We start from the raw sequence: 18092 nt of genomic DNA, 5'->3' as shown, positions 1-18092 counted from the left end.
TATAGAGGAAAAGAGCCAATGGGTATTTGCAACAGGAGACAGAAGTGTGAATGAAGATTAGCAGCGACAGACTACCTGCAGCACTAAAATACTCAGCTGTTGCCTCAATTTTTTTTTTTTTTTCCGGCAGTTGAAAGTGAAAATTTTGGAGGTAAATATGGTTTTCAGCTGATAGGTGACACATGATGATGAAGATATGCTCCTGCCATCTTCACAGACGGCAGTCCTCCCCACCTCTGGCATGCTGACGAAGATTAACAGCTGCTTTCATCTCTCCGTTTTTTTTTTTTTTTTGCATTTTCTCCGTGCTCCTGAGACATTGCTCCTGGTATTCTGCTGAACACTCCTCTCCACGGCTGCGGGGAGGTTGGAACAGCTTCACATCCTTCACACACATGTTGAACTCCAGTTTACCCATCATCCCACCCACATCTTCCCTCAGAAACCTCCCTAGAACCTCAGGCGGTTTTACTCAGGGCACACAAAAAAATGTCTTGGCACTCACCTCAAGTCATCACAGGCTGAATGATGTTTCCTGTCTTGAAACAACATCAACTGGAAGCAGGATATTGCAGACAAAAGACTAGAGAGGGTGATTCACATGAGACAATTCTTCAATCAAATATATTGTCCTTTAATTTAATTCATAACACAACTTAAGACCTTGATGAGCACAGGATTGACAGGCAAAGGGGTAAAAGTCAGCTTACTTCTGCTCCACTTCCCCGCTTCATTAATCACTTTCTGCCAGCGGAAGACACCTAGCGATTATTTATTTGCACTTCTCCGCACAGAGGCTATCACAACAAACAGGCCCACAGGCAGCTAAGAACATTTGGGGGTGATTAATCAGCGCACTGACGGGACAGACAGAACGCGTTGGGGGAGGGGATTTTCAACACGTGCTCTTAATCTTTTATCTATATTCCAGCCAACAGGCAACCCAATGAAAACTAGACAGAGGTTCGACCGAAACGAACTGTACAGTCGCGCTGATAGCCACGATAGTAGGTGCAGGTGTGCTGCATGAAAAAAGATGGGTCTAGATAAAAGATGGGGTCAGGGTTCAATATACGCAAGGTGGAATCAATGGAGTGGAGTGTTACCAGATTCTCATGGTGTGATAACCTCGATGCCAACAGTAAAAAATATATAAAGATTTCAAGCATGTATTTGTGCAAATTTTGAAGATTGTGATTGGAAGCTCTTAAAATTAGAATATAATGTAATCTCAGCCTACTTGCCACAAGAAAGAAGGCCACATGCTACTATACAAGGATGCTTAAAACACCGAGTATGTTAATAGAAAAATAAGTGGAAGGAAAAAGTGGAGAGGAAAAATCTGCACAAAACACAAATAACTGCAAAAAACTCTACGTACTTCAAGAGCCACCATACACATGAGCTACAAACTGTCTGCTCCTTATGTTCGGTTACTCCTGAACTAAGACAGCATCTTACCAGAGCTAAATTTAGAAAAAAAACAAAAAAACTATTGCCACTATTGCACAATGATCCAAATTCAACAAGTATTATGTTAATGTACAGGTAAAATTTGACTTTATCTTTGAATTAAAGTCTGGAGGAAAAGTTCAGAGGCACAACTTCTACGCTGTTTGAGGTCCAGTGTGAAGTTTCTCCAGTCACTGATGATTTGAGGACCACTGTGCGGGTCCACTGTGGTTTATCAAGTCCAAAGTCGATGCAGCCCAACAGGACTTGTTACATACCCACCCTATAAGAAGTACCAATATATGCTTTAATCATCATGGTATCACTGTGATTGAATGGGCAGTAAACTGGCCTGGCCTAAACCTCATTGAGAATACCTGGAGTATATTCAGCAGGACTCTGAGAGGCGCCGTAGCCAATAATACAGAAGTTAAAGGGCACTAATGAAGAAACCTGGGCTTTCTTAACACCTGAAGCAGTAACTGTTTAAAACCTCTGTCTATCTTGGTACGGGTTAGTGGCCCAGGCCTAATGTAATCCTGATCTTGAAGAAATGTGTTTGCAGATGTCTCATTCAAATCAAGCATTTCATCCTCCATCACATATCCGTAAAGCCAACAAGCACACACAGGGAGCCACAACTGGTGTGTGTGCAGAAAGAGATTTTAAAAAACCCTGCAGCTGGTTCTCACATACAAGGTCATGAACTGATTGAAGGTAATAATCCTTTCTGTTCAAGACAATGAATATGGTGACACAAACAGCAGGGATAAACTCCCTTTGTAGCTTTTAATATTATGGCGAGACATCGAAACATTGGGAGACACAAAAACACGTTTTTGCATTTCCCTTCAAAGATGTGCAAAGTGGTGGATATACGGAATAAAATCTGCATTAGTCACTATGTTTCCTCTGTGTCTGTACCTCAATTTGTATTAATTACATTAATTTAGAGAGAGGTCAAAGGTTAATTTGTACATTCCCAGGTAATAATATATGTCAACACACCAATGTGTGTTGCAGCAGCCACATTAGTCCCATCATTTCTTAGTTTGAGTCCCCCACATTTGCCTGTTTCAACCCTTCTGCAGCAACACCAGCAATAAATGGAGATTAAAAAAAGCAGCAATCACAATTAAACGGTCTGGCTTTGGAGGATGGTGAGACAAAAGCTAAATCGCCTGTCCTAACAATCGCCAACCCTCAGTGGTAATCACATCGCCTGACTATCAAAAGACCAGCACAACCAGTTAACATTCAGCAGAATAAGGTCCTGCAAACGTCCGTCTCTCAAAAAATAAAGCGCATGTGTTTGGGGAAATCAACTTGCAACTGGTGATTAGGCAGATATTAGTAGTTCCTTTTGAAAGGAAGGGCATGGCACAGCTGAGCACTGAGGAGCAGCGGTGCCTGAGATGCCCCAGCAGGAGACACCTTTGTTTATCCAGATTGGAGTACATAAAGGCAGCTCACAGGAGATCATGAGCCTCTTTTCCACAACTGCCCACAATAAGGTCATAAACTTCCACACCACACTTTATCTACCAGTCTTTCTTTTTTCACTCTTACGCTGTCTGAGCCACAACATGAAAGCAACTACTCCTAATGACGAAGATAATAGACTCCATTTGCATGACACCTTTCACTGAGGGGCACTAAAGAGGTTTCGATGGCATCCTTGAGCCCCCACAGTCATGACACATAATATCCATTCCACTGGCTGGGAGTAAGAGAAATACTCATGATAGCTAAACGCTAATGTACTGATCATGGAGCCCCGTGGGTAGCCATCAGGGCTGTTATCCAGTTAGACAGGGAATGTTCGACGTGGGCAGGCAAACTGAGCCGGAAAGGGATTGATGTTCAGGGCATGGCCTCTCCTGCCCACATGCAGCTAATCGCACACAATTTAGCCTTTTTTACTGATGTCACCACAGTCCTGAGTGACAAAGGCAGCTCTGTGTCAAGTGACATACCTACAATAGATTGAGTTATGTTGGTGCCTGGAGTCAGATAAAAACTCAATTGAAGATCGGTTTACCATCAGTTGATGTACTGTACCTAAATCCTGCCACATTATGCTGACAACCATATTATTTTGTCTGGAGACTGGTGTTTGTGAAGATTTTTAGCTATTTTTAGTGTTAGTGATGCACTTAAAAAATGAACAAAGAGGAGAATGTAAAAGTTCAGGTTGCGTATGAGAGCAAGCCTTTCAGCAGACAACAGGAAGGCTGAATGGAGTGCAGTAAAGTTGTTTTGTTTCATCCTGTTTAGGTTTCAGTCTTATAGAAACATGGTGTTTGTGGAAATATTGTCATATTTTAGAATATCTTAAGAGTTCAGATAAGGACACACAAAGACAGCTGGTTTATTCATGCTAGCTACCCTAACCTTGCTACTTGCGATTAAGATGCTAAGCTCAAAATCATCATCATCTTTTAGCCGATCACGGCAGGAAGGTAAAAATCAATTGCTTGATCCTTTTTTCTTTTAATTTGCTTAAAGAGAAATCAGAATCGTAAAAGTCGGTTGCAGCCTAATGAAGCTGGTGACTGTATATGGCCACAAAACTCTGATCAGTGCATCTCTAATCGCAACAGAAAATAAATCTCTGCCACTAATTTCTGTTTGTGTAATGAAACTGTCAGGTTTAGACAGCAGTGCTGTCCCTGCTCCCCACAGGTCTCCACACATGTGGACCCAGGGTGAGAGCAAAGGCTTGTGTCAGCACTTCAGCTCTTTGTTTGTCATCCCCACATTCACTGACTGCTTCAGGCCATGTGAGTGGGCCAGACACACTTCCTGACTCAGGGGATTTACTTAGTGGAACAAGGGAATTGGGACAAAATATCCCTCTGTTATCAGCGTGATAAAACTTCTGCTATTCTTCCTTTCCAATTTCTGTAGATTTTCATAATGCCAGGGACAAGTGATTCTGATCCGGCAGTCATAACAGAGCCCAACCCCCGAGGCTGCGAGTGCCGCATCACCAGGACACACACTTTTGAAAGAAGCCTTTTAAATCAAACACGCTCAATAGAAATTTCCAACTAAATCACATTTCTAAAACAAACTGTCCACAGCCTGCTGCCAATCAAAACAAATCCTGAGAGTTTCAGCTGCCTTTCCTGTAAACCGAACACAGAATTCACATCAAAATCTCTCATGAATTATTCAACATGCACTTCTCTGCTGCGTACAATTTATACAGGTGTGCCCCAAGACTAACGTAATCTTTTCCATCCAAAGGCTCAATACTGTAAATGGGGTTCTGCAGATTTCTGATAACATTCAATATTTTTCCAGACTCAGATTTTCAAAGCAAAACACAAATAGAGATGGATGGATGGTAAATGTTTAGACTTTAAGTAAAAAAAAAAAATCTGGAAATGCAAATATTTCTGCTCACTCTTCAAAAACCTAGCTGAAATACCGTGACTAAATTTGAGTCGTTTCTGTGTTCTTGAGTCTGTGCAAAGACTTAATCTGTAAACGGATACAGATATTTACAGTACAGTATGATTTTGAATCAGCGATGCAACTTTTCGCTGCATGCAGGTGAATGAAAAAGTGCAGATCCCTTAGGCTGCAGGGCCGAGCTCAACCTTCATCAACACCTCAGCCTTGACGAAACCCGACAGGTCTTGGATGAATTCACACCTGGCATTTTCTGCGGGTTCCAGCCTTTTCGCTGCCTCAGCTGGTGCAGCCAATGTTAGCTGCTGCACAGAAGGAGCCATTAGTCCCATCAGCCCGATTATGACAGGGAAAAAAGCCAGCTGGTGTTTTATCCACCAGCAAACAAAGACAAATACCAGCTCAGCCATCCTTGCTCCCACTCAGTACTTGTGATGAGCCACTTGCCGCCGTGGGCATGTGTTGCTCAGATTCAGCAGATTGATATGAGTCAATTCTCATTTGTCAGTCTCCAGAGGTACGCAGAGTATTAACATCTTCTGCCCCGTTGTGGCCGTTTCCTCAGAAAAATAGAGCCTGGATTTCTGCTGTATGCGATACAGCTACATACCATACAGTGTGCTTTACACTCCCTCTCTCTTGGTGGAGGAATCCATCTCGCCGCGGCTTGACAACAAAACTATTAGCCCCTCACCTCAAGGGAGCACACAGTCCAACTCCAGCAGCACAAAACTGCACATTCCATGGAGCAAAAAGAAAGAAAAAAAAAAGAGTGTGACACACAAAGAAAGATAGATCGGGAGAGAGAGGAAAGAGAGAGAAAAACAGCTCGCAGGGCAGATTCAAGCCAACAAACACACACAGGAAGGCTCTGACACGTCCAGGTGAGCTCAGTTTTCACTGTGTGCAACATAACTTACTTGACTCCCATAGCAGTGAATCCAATATTCTTCTCCACAGACGCAGACCTCCCTCTCCTGACGCTTTCAGAGAGGAGCATCAGTCTAAGCTCAACTTCTGAATGACAGCATTTATAAGCACATTCATCCCAGGCAGCGACTGGCCTGCTCTGAGTCTGTATCCCCCGGCTATGTGGGCCAGACCAACTGCGCTCAGCAGACCCCTGTGCTCCCTGTAATCTATTCTGTCTGTTTGTCACCGCCTAAGATCCCTGCTGTCAATCACGGCGCAGCAATCCAAACACAGTCGTGCCCTGCTTTGTCTGTCCCTAGAGTTGCTGCACGGATCCCCCCCCCATCCCCCTGTTGTTAGAGAATAAAACCAGTGCATTTCCTGAAGCTCCAGATGTTTGTCTGTTCCCAGGCTTACACTATGTCTGACCTCAGAGTGTCTGTCTGCCTGCAAGGTGGTCGGCCTAAGTGGAGGGCATTTCCTGTTCCAGTAGGAGCCACAGCTCAACCACCATGCACAACCATGGCTGCGTTTCCATTGATCATAAAATTGCTCAAATTGAAATTACAAAAATAAACACAATTAATGGAAACACGCCAGTACGAAAAACCCGTGTTCTTTTGACAAAATGCTTTTGCATTAGGATGAAGTGATTTTTCAGTCGTATCAAAATTGGTGTATTTCACAAAACCGCTATTTCACATTACGCCCGTTTCCTGTGCTCATTTGCAGGAACTGGCCTCGTTGGTTAATGCGCAGCTGGCTGCACAAGAGATCTCACAGCGTCACTCAGTTCACCAAAAATTTAATTTATCATTCAAAAGTGTTGAATCCATTGCCCTTATAAAATTACCGACTACAATTTCTCCGAAATGCCACATATTTAAGTAGCCACTGCCTCGTTATGAGAAGCTTGTCGCTCCAACGCCGGCATCAGGATGCCGACATCTCCTCTGTTTGTTGCAGTCTGACCTTTCTCTGCCATTATAAGGTGGGCATTCTGCTCCCTGCAGGTTGGGTCCTACATATTCCTTATGGCCCGACATCGTCTCGGAGAGTGTCACTGGGGTGCCGTTACTGCCACGATCCAACCTCAGATAAGCGGAAGACAATGGGTGGATAGATGGATTGATGCACATTGTGTTTGCATCATTGCCCCCTTTAAAAACAAACAGGATGAACTCTGTTGACTTCATTTCCAACTCCTAAGCTCACATGAATAGACAATAGACTTTAGTAAGTAATCCAACACGTGTTTTTCAGGCACTTGTGACCCTGCAGTGCCTCCACTTTCCAACGTGTGGGACTCATTGAAAAGATGCGCGCCCCCCAACCCCCCTCCCCAACAAAATTACAGTTCACTGGACGTGAGTGGGCTATTGCAACTTCCTAATTCCCCACTCCACTTTTGAAAGAAAAATTAGTCACATTTTACTCCCACGAGCTAATCACGTTTCTATGGTTACTCCAAGCAGCCTGGGGGATGAAGGGCAGAGTGTGTCGCTGACACAAAGGCAGTGTCTTGTGTGTGCAAGGCTAAATGGACCTGCTGCCACAATTACAGGAGGATTCCTGCGCAATCACAGTCATTACTACACAAACACTCACCTGGGCAGCAGCTGCAAAACAGCGATGGGTGTCCATAAAACCACTTCCTCCTGACGCTACACCCCCCGGCCCCCCCAGGGTCGCATTCCAGCAAACAGCTGTTCGCCCTGCGTCTGCAGCAGCCCACCTGCCTTTAGTGTGCCACCTTAATCTCAGTGGCCCTCTGAGTCATTTTATTCTTTACCTCTTTATGTCATCAGAGTAAGTAAATCAGCCATCCCTAGGGTTGGACCATGGCAAGGAAACAAAGTGATAAATGGACTCACCACGTCCTCCAAAAACCCATAAACAAGGGAGTATCAATAAACCACGAAAACGGTCTAATCCTGCTGTGTAGATGTGAGCCTGCTGATCTAACAGGGCTGCAAATTGAGCAGAGGAACCCCCAGAGGCGCCGTGCACCCAAAAATCCCACGAGCCCAGCTTTTGTAGCAAACACAGCATCACAATCAGCAGGTGTTGATGGGACAGCGATGTGGGTGGAGGAACCTGCGAAGCAGCAGTTAGCTCCACCATCTCGCCCCTGCTGAGAGCCCCCCCTGTTTTCATTACACAACACTGTGTCAATACACTAATCATATGCTCCGTCACAAGGCAATCAGAGGCTAACGTGCAACTCAGCCGAACGCCGGCTCTAAATTCATTACCCCCTCCCCACCTCTGTAACACACACAATGAGATGCGGACACACGCTCCACCCAGTCAGAGCTCGACCCCGGACTCATCCCATCTCCCTGCGACTTTATAGTTAGAATAATTGCCAACTGGCCATTATTGACCCAGAGGTAATCCTCGCTTCTGAGTATATTTTCTGCATTTATGAATAAAAGGAAGACAAAGGAGAGGAGTGGCAATTATTACAAAAAAAAAGTAAAATATGCACTTAATGCATGAAGCATGAAGACAGAGGAGCACAGCAGACAGGTCAGGGTTTGCTTGTTAGCTTATACCTTTTGCTATGATCAGCACTTTACTGGAGAATTGCAAGAAAATCAGAGCTACATATTTCAATAACAGATATTAGGACTTTGAATGTCTGCTGTCTTGCTAAACCGAAGCACAGAACTTCGATTTTAAAAATAGATAAACATCAGAAAAGCCGACTAATTTGGCCTAATTAATGAAATAAAAAAAATTGTCATGCTGCAATTGTTTATATTTTTCTGATCTTTATCAGAAAGACTCCTGTTGAAACACGAGTCGGATATTCTTTTCGAATCAGAATTGAGTTTAACATTTTAGTATTGTGACATTTCTACTAAGTGGTGGCAACATCATGCTGTGGAGTTGCCTTTACTCCAAAAGAGCTGTGATTGCAGAAATATATTTCCTCACAGGGACTGAATGCAAATTCATGCCACACTTTCAAATTGTTTTTTTTTTTTTTTTGTAAAATACTTTGTAAACCATCAATTTCCCTCTACTTCACATTTTTTCTCTTAGTATTTATCTGTCACATAAAATATCAATAAAATACACTGAAGGTTGTGGTTGCAATGGAACAAAATGTGGAAAATGTGGAAAGGCACCATATTTACAACTTTACCCAAACATTAAATTAATAAGTCCGGAAAACATCACCATTGATTAAAGAATCAATTTTAAAATAATTAAGTAATTTGTCTAATCAAGTCACCCAGAAGCAGAAATGATCAACTGGAGGTAAACAATCACGCTTCCCAACATGAATCTGATCTCTTGCTGTTTTTGCACATTTTGTTTCTCAAAATGTTTTTCTACTCAGAGGAAATCTTAAATGAAACAAATTAGGTGCAATTAAAATGAGGTCATTTTGAAAGAAAACTCATTGAAATGTTGAACCTTACGTTGACAAGGCTCATATTTCTGTCTCTCAGCAGAGGTTAAGCCGGAGCAGGTAGGCTCAGACTAATTGAGATCTAATTGAAATTACATTTCTGAGAAGAGACGTTGTTGCTAAATGTCAGACAAGAGTCTAAAGAGGCGTCTGTACTCCGCTGGGGTACAAACTGCTCTTTGCTTATTCTCCTCCTATATGCTGGGCTTTCAGCATTTGCACACGCATGCCACTAATTGAATCTTCGGAGAGCAAAAGACGAATACTAATCGCATATAAATTTTCAATCAGCCCGAAAATATGATGGACAATTATTTTATTCAATTTTGCTCCTTCAAAATGGGGTACAGACGAAGAAAAACACTGTTGATTGATGCGTTTGTTTTTCGCTTTTTGGGCCTTAAGTTTCAATCAGCAATTACAGAGAGAGAACAGCTGCAGAGGGTCAGGAAGCGAGAGTGCTTCAAATCAAGCGAAAAACATCTCTTCTACCTTTTTCTTTATCTGCAGACTGTGATGTTGTTTAAGTCTGACCCCGATGATTGTATTTTTGCGGGCCAAGTCAAACACGGAGCTGCTGGCAGCAGATTTTCTTTGGGACGAGATGAAAGGTGGACGCCTCCGTCCGATCAGCACCAGTTACGAGGGAAAAAAAACACGCTTTCGGACTAGGCGGCGAGCTGTGAGCTCACGTCCAAAGAAAACAAGAGATTTAATAAATCAAGATCAGAAATTAACCCTGCAGCTCCTGATTACATCCACTGCAAGTAGGAGGATGCATGTTGAGTTATGGATCTGGGTTGTCCCCCTCAGTGAAAGAAAAGCGCTTACTGATATACTCTGGCGCTGTGAAACCTGGGAAGATAAAGCCCATTTGGACACCTCAGAGAAACGCTTTGCTCCAAACTGATCCCCTGTGGGCTTCCTGTCACACACCACAGGTCCCCTCGCTGCTTCCTGACGCCCCCTGTGGAGCAGGGTTTCAATACACAATGCTCTCAAGCCAGCTTCATCAATATTCATCACACTATAGCTCTCTTTAGAGAGAAGAGGCAGGCGATGTATACACTGAGTGGACTGCCAAAACTAGGGGAGGGCAATATGGACTTAAAGTTTTATCATACTTTGTGGTATTGTGAAACTATTTATAACTTCTATTTTAGGTACCTGTGACTGAACGGCTCAGCAGTCATAGCCACACAAATGCTGCCCATTTGTGATATGCTTCTTCAGCGTGATTTGTATCGCTACCTGCACAAAATGACAGCATTTAATATGTCTTTATGTGGTTGAACAAACAAAGAAAATAATAAAATGAACAATCCAGATAGACAAAAAAAAAGACAGTTTCATTCACTGATAGGAATTTATAATGAAATTGATGGATCAAAATTCTTATCATGACCAGAAATGTAACACAATAAACGATAAGATAAATGCCCACCACATGAAAACTATTAACGATAGTCCACCACAAAGAGGACGGATGGATGGAAGGAAAGTGCTCCGTATTCTTTTTCCATTTTCCAGAGAAAAACAGGACAGAAACTATTTCCGAGCTCCAAAACACAAATGGTTAAGCTGAACTAAGTGCCTGAACTGGTGGTTCTGATCCTTAGCTGTCTGCGTAAACAACAAAAAAAAAAAGACTAAACGTAATAAAATACCTCAGAACAATATTAAGCTTTACTCTAAGCTCCCTTCGTGACACACTCGCTCTTTCTATAAACTTATGTAACTCTGTTATCTATTCGAATTCACTGGTGCCTGTCACTAAAGGTTCATTTAGCTGCATGATGCGCATCCCACAGAATAATACAAGTGAAGCATGGTAGGAACAACATTTCTACTGAATAGGTGCCCTACACTAAGGCTAGCAACCTGAACCGTCATCTTCAGTAGGCAGAAAAAGGCAAGTCTGTGCAAACCTTCTCGGTTTTCCGTTTGGAGCACAAACTGAAGCCTGAACGCGTCTGCAAACACATTTTGTGCCAACAAAACTGTTGTATGGCGAAACAACACAATCACATCGGTCCAAAGTTTCACAGCGGTTTTGCCGAGGCGCTCACCTGATGAAGAAGGAGGTTGCTGCCGATGAGGAAGAAGAGGCGGATGCACTGGTTATGGGAACTGGGATTCCTGGGTGGTTGGGGCCTTTCAGTCTGCAGGTCGTCAGCGAGGTGGTGGTGCTGCTGCAGCTGCTGGTGGTGTTTGTCATGGTGGTGACGGGCGCCTCGGAGGCTGGGACACCACTTTCTGCATCCCCCATCAAACTATGGGCCTGTTAACACACGGATACAGAGATAAGACCACAACCCAAGCTCATGCCGGTCCTGTTCACCTCCATTCCACTCCATTTGCTGCCCCCTCTGCCCTCCTTTGCCACAGATGGATGGGCAGCTGCTGCAAACTGTACGGGTTAGTGGCAGTCAGCAGTATCCGCAGCAGAGAGCTCCCTACAGAACAACAGGGATGCTGCACCATTCATTGATTCTGGCACCGCTCACAAGGTTGCTCTGGATGTAACATACTGTAATTAAGCAATAACCCGCATTTAATTAGCAATTAAATCACTAGTGATTTAGCTCACTCTGCACCCCCGATTATATCTATACGTCCATGGCTAATTTGGCACTCAAGCAGGTTGAGTCAAAATGTCTGAGAGCGAGTTTTAAAGAGGGTAAAGAAATTGCCTGTGGTTTGTGGATAGCTTAAACAACTAGGAGGTGTGTCAGCTGTGCATACTGTACAAGTCGCGCCCTGTTGAGGAAGCAGGCCACAGAACAGGAATAAACCGAGGTGTGCCGCACCTGATTCAGCCCTTGAGCAGTGTCAGTTCTTGCTGAAACTATATTTCACTCGCTGTTATGAAACACAGCCGTGTATGCAGCAGCTACGCATCTGACTCAAAAATCCTGAAGCAAGAAACATTTACAGCACGCGATGTAGGTTCAGGGCGATCAAACAAGCTTAACAAATATTTTTTTTTAAAGTTGAAATTTAATATTTAGTCAATTTTGGGCTGGCAAGAATATGACCTGATGTTGACTGCAGCAGAAAAAAAGATGCAAACTTGTTTTGCTGTATTTCATCGGGTCAATTCCACCTTTCATTGATTCATACTCCATTTTAATATCAACCTTCTTCCATACTTTTGTAGCTGTAAACAAACTATGTCACACCCATGTACTTAGTGTCAGTATTTTGGTGAGTTACTGAGATAAATAGCCCGGACCCCTGATTAAAGCAAGATTAGGTCAGAGTTTTAAAAAGATCAGTTGCAGCATATTCATAGATTGAAAAGAAAGACATGGCTTTTCAACGGTCAATTGACTACTTAGTAGTAAACAGACCTATTTTATGTCTAGCAGTCAGTTTTTTGGTCCATCTCATGAACCATGAACCAGTTGTACTCCTCAGCTGGAGCCAACATAACTACAAGTTAATTCCCACCAGAGATCATATTTTATTCAGCAATGCTACTAACAAAACACTACAATTATTGATATTTTTGTTGCTCCTTTAATTATTTGTAACACTTGAACACCAGGTGCTCAGCAACAAGCTTCGAATTAACCAATGATGTACTCAGATTGACCACGTCGCAGTTTGGACCGGATTCCTCCTTGGCACCAAAAATAACTTCCTCCAAAACACTTATTATAAAGTTATTTATCATTACTGACTGACAGCTGCACCAGTTGAATGCCAAAACTGCTTATGTCAGACTTACGTTCTAATGTCTAAATGAGAAACTTGACTCTTGCTGCTTGCAGTGTTGTGTTATCCTGGAGCAGTTGTCAAATGGTGATCTTTTGAGCTTGGTAAAGTTCTGAATAGCACCCTTATTTAATAAAAATAATCAAGTTTTGCTGCCTTGAGACATAATGATGGAGGATAAGTTGGATAAAGGCTCAATGTGTGACATTATAACTTCAGGCATTATGCAGAAACACTAAATATCTTGCAGATCCCTGAACTGCTGCTGAAGCAGAAAGTCCTCACACCAAAGCTGGAGTTGGTGACAAGTTAGGAATTCAGCGCATACCAGCGAAGTGGACCCATTACACTCTGGAATGAAAGACTAGAGCACTTCACACGCAGCCGTACAGGAAGCTGGTGTGCAGCTCATCACATCTGCTGCTGATTGAGTCGTTGGAGGGTCTGTTTTTAAATCAAGTGGCAGCAAATTTGAGGAGGACACACAGACAGCCGGGCACAGGTGGAGCTGTGGTGCAGGCTCAAAATGGACAAAATGCAGACTCAACACACACACACACACACACACACACACGCACACACACACCCCCACACACACACACACAGAGACACATTTGAGCTTGGGCCCAGCGCCTATAGCAGAAATGTCCCTTTGGTATAAATGCAGGAGACTTAAGCTGCACACCCAAGCCGCTCCCTGCAGCCTTGGACCGGGCATGGCCCTGATTATGGCTGAGGAGAAGAATCTATCCCCCGGTCAGGTAATTAGGCTGTGTCAGTGGAGCCATGTGCGCTCGGCTGTCTGCACCAAAAGTCACTAATGAGCTGGCCTCCCACCCTCTCACCCCCAGTCCTTTATCCTCGGTTCTTTCAACGGGATAAAACAGACAAAAAAGAGAAAGGAGAAAAGAGAAAGCAATGAAATTTTAAACATAATAGGAAAAGTGAAGAAATGACAAAAATTTATAAGGGTTGGTTGAGCGGGTGCTCTGGAGTCCAGAAGTGAGCATTGCAGGTCAGCATTCAATCAACGGACCATCTTCCCTTCCGTCCACCAGGAGTCCACTGCGACCTTTGACCCCCTGCAGTCAACAGACGATTACAGCTGGGGTGAAATAGGCTTTGTGTTGATCTTGCTGTTGTTCCCTGTTGGCCTCCATAACCAACAAAGTCCAGCTGAGTTGAGAATTGACTGCTAAATGATACGGGTTTCCTTCTGGGTGAGGAAATAACACTGTTCAGGCCATCTTGACAGAAAATACCAAATACAAATATTAAACCACATCCCAAGCAGCAAAGAAAGAAAAGTGGAATTTTCAACCTTCTTCCTTCCTTCTCTTGTCACCACTGCCGTCTGTGGCTCTTTGCCATTCGAGCACAGCTGCAGCAAGGCAGCAGCAGCCAAGATCGTCTGCTGGCTAGAAAATTGGTGGCAGTGGAGCTGGCTGCGGAGGCAGCCAGCCACTGTGGTGAAGAGCGGAAATCCTCAAAAAGTTGAGTGCAAGTAGATTAGTCTGCATGCGGTTTTGGAAATTATAAAGCAAAGGATGAAAAATGTTGATTTGATTCAGTCTGAACAGCGCTGCTCATATTGTGATCCACTCAAAGCTCTTGTCATACCGAAGCTAGAGCAAGATAACTTTTTGAAATGTCAAATTGTTCTGGCTTGGCAAAGAGAGCCCCGAGAATAAAAATCACACCTAGTTCTACATGCACAGCTCAGGAAATTGAAACAGCATGGAGGATGTATTTATTTCACTGTTTCCAACAGTGATAGAAGTGATTTAGATCCCTTACAAACACAATCATACATTTCAAACATGTATGTCTGTTAGCTTTGATGGTCATAGCTTACATTCAGTGTAACATAACAGGTGAATTTTAAATGAGATCAGTAAAAAAGAATAACAATGAAATGCCAGCCTGCTGTAAAGTATGTTCACGTACGGTACAGTATATTCGCTCAACACCAAGCCCAGGCTTCGTCCTGCACCAATTATTGCACTAATCTGTGCGAGTAAAGAGGTTTCAGGAAAACACGAGTTGATTAAATGTCTCCTTTCAACTTGTCAGTACTATTGGGTTCAGCATTTCATCTCCCTTTTGACAATGTCCTTTTTTCTCTAAACTCAGCTTTTCATTGCTGTTTGGTTATGGCATTTTCACAACAGCCAGCTTTATTGAAAGGACATTTTCTGACTTACCCTCCTTGGTAAGAGAGTCTGTCACAAGTCCCATAACATGGCTATAACATAATTAATAAATAATGTATATATTCTTTTATAATGTGTCTATGAGGTATGTGAAACAAATATATTTTATTACTGTTTGTAGTTAATTTAATTACAGTGGACCCCACCTATCTGCTGACTCGTCTGTGGAGCGCAACTCCAAATCATTTGGGGAAAATGCTTTTATCTGTGGATTTTTTTCACAGAGCATATCTAAAAAATGCTTAGGAAACTGGACGAAATGTTACTTCTGCTATTGGCTGTCATTTGAAAAAGCAGCCAATCAAGGAGTGCCCTTCTTTTTTCTTGGTTCTGATTGACTGAACTCCAAATTGTTGAGATAAAGAAGAATGTGGATGTTAATGCTAGGATGGTTTCCGTTGTGCGTATCAATGCATCCTAAGGCATATTTGCTGTTTGAAACTATTAAAATAAGCTGTTACAATATTTTTTAGAGAGTTTCTTAAGTATTCGCAGATGTTAGCTTTTCCAGGCAGTTGTGATCCCTAAACTCTGTGAATACAAGGGATCCACTGTAATGACTTAACCTTTTAAACTGAATTACTAAAATAACTTAATTTTTCCATTCATTGACATGGACAGGTAAAAAACTGAACAAACTTTAACCAAAACCAGTAGTTAGGGGAGTAAACTTCGTGTCCTTCCATGGAGGCTGCATACATCCTCTGTCCTTCTCAGGGTTGTGAGGGCTGAAGCTCATCTTAGACAATGAAAGGTGAGATGTGTGGTTCACTCAGGACAGGCAGTCACTCAACACAAAGGGTCAACACAAAAAGACAGACAACTAAGAACATGAAAAGTTGGGCAAATCAACTTTAGACAACCAAGGGAAAGTTTATGCAGCCTGGAAGAGAAGATCCAAACTCCAGCTGAGATTTAAGACAGGAAATTCTTTAAGTCTGATGACTAAACCACCCATTATTAAAGATCCCCTTCTGTTTTATTCCAATAGACGCAGCAAACATGCTAAACAAAACCCACATGAGAGATTCTGGGTGCTGTGTAGTGAACTCCAGAAACCGCGTTTGACATTCCCTGAAGAATATCTGCATAAAACACACACAGTATATGTTTGCTCCTCCTGCCAGAACGGCGCAGCAAACTCTCTGTACTGGGAACACGAGTGGGAATCTTGTGCCTTTCAGCACTGTGTAACTTCCAGTTCTCAAGAGAGTGTGTGGGCTTTTGTCATCCTGAAGGATCTGGTTTTAATGAAAGAAACCGCTGCGTTTGTAGCTTGATGTCCTGAGGGGACATTTCTCCCAGAGCGAGGACGGCCTCAGCCTCGGCTGCGGGCTTTGAACAACTCACCCAGGCTTCGAGAGCCGCTAATTGCTTTTAGACACAAAGATGGAGAACACGAGTCAGTCTCTCCTGTCTTTGCCAGGGCATTTGGTTTAAGCCAGGCTGCATACGAGCAGCTAAAAGCTTTTGATGGTCCCCCATAAACCATCTCTACAGGCACTTGTTGACATTACTGGTGGGAAAAGAAAATCTGTCTTTGGCTTTTCAAGCATGAGGAAGAAACGAATACCCAGAGACTTCATTTATTTATACTAAAAAAATTTAAAAAAACAAAGCCGGGGAGATTTACAAGTTACAGTGTCTCACAAAAGTATTCACACCCACTGAAATTCTTTGTGCTTTTTGTCACTGTACAATCACAAACTTCATTTTATTTATTTAGTATCTTATGTAACAGGATGGAGGTGGAAGGAACATTAAACATGGCTTTCTGATTCCTTTTTATATATATACAAACAAATACCTGGACGTTGAGTCAACACGTTTTTGAACCCTCTTCACGCTTTACCTGCAATTAGAGCTGCAAGGTGTTTGAGGTGTGTAAATACGTCCAGCTCACTCAGATTGAATAGAAGACATATCCGAACATCTTTTTTTTTTCCAAGTCATGAATTAATGAATAATGTCTTTTTCTTGTCACTTTCCAACAAAGGTCAGAGTTCTTGGGTGCACAACTAACGTTTGCTCTGCTAACAAATTCTCCTGCCTGAGTTGTTGATCTCTCTCATGGGCCTCTGAGCTGTTTCTCTGATCAATGCTCCCCTTGCCCCGCATGTTGCCATTCTTCTTCTTTTTTCGTATAAAGGACTAAACAGTACCGGGTGAAATGTTCCAACCTTCCTTGGACTTTATTTTGCAGCTCAACTCTGCTAGTAAATTCACTCTACGGCTGTATCCCTGACCTGTCTGCGCTTTCTTGGTCTTTATGACGCCTGTTTGTCGAATAATGTTCTCCAAGAAACCTCTGAGGCCTTCGCAGAACAGCTATATTTATACTGAGATTAAATTAAACACAGCCAGGGTGTAATAGCTATCTGACCTCCAAAGGCAACTGCTTTTATAGTGATTTTTTAAGGGTGTGAGAGTAAAAAGGTTCGAAAATGAAAGCATGCAATAGTTCAGGTTTATATTTGTAAAAAGAAAAAAAAAAGGAAAAAAGAAGCTCTTTTTCTTCAATATGCTCTACTTTGTGTTGGTCTATTAGCACAGAAATTCAGATAAAATTCACTGTTTGTGCTTGTATTGTGACAAACGCTCAAATTTGCAAGTCACTGTTTGCTAATTTCTTAGGTGCTACAGCATGAGACATCATTAACATATGTTGTTTAATCTGAGTAGAGCCTGGCAGCTGTAGAATGTCACATTTGTCTCTCAGTTAGGTCTGACAACAGATGTCACCGTCTTTGCAGGAAGTAACTCTGCAGTAAAGCAAAGCGCCTTCCCATCAGTAGGCAGAGATAAGCTCTGAGATGCTGGAGATCACATCCTCTAATGAAACACTTTAAATCATTGAAAAGCGTCAGCCTTTAATCACGACAGCAAGTCAAAAAAAGAAAAGAATCCACGCCAGTCACACATCTAATAAACCAAAGGACACATAAAGAGTT

General features: G+C 42.6%; 1 protein-coding gene across 2 annotated transcripts in view; it reads right to left on the bottom strand.

Moving 5' to 3' along the window:
- kif26ab (kinesin family member 26Ab) overlaps nt 1-18092 on the bottom strand; it is an 80888-nt gene that overhangs the window by 28943 nt on the left and 33853 nt on the right. For both annotated transcript variants that reach the window (XM_014987090.2, XM_014987092.2), the window contains exon 4: nt 11278-11489. In XM_014987090.2, coding sequence (XP_014842576.2) covers nt 11278-11489 — 212 coding nt within the window. The remainder of the gene's footprint in view (nt 1-11277; nt 11490-18092) is intronic.

Source organism: Poecilia mexicana, unplaced genomic scaffold, assembly GCF_051168715.1.
Source record: "Poecilia mexicana isolate PSO_F unplaced genomic scaffold, ASM5116871v1 scaffold_22, whole genome shotgun sequence".
In the NCBI taxonomy this organism is placed as follows: domain Eukaryota; kingdom Metazoa; phylum Chordata; class Actinopteri; order Cyprinodontiformes; family Poeciliidae; genus Poecilia; species Poecilia mexicana.
Note: the sequence above shows the minus strand (reverse complement) of the source record. Positions and strands in the feature narration are given on the sequence as shown.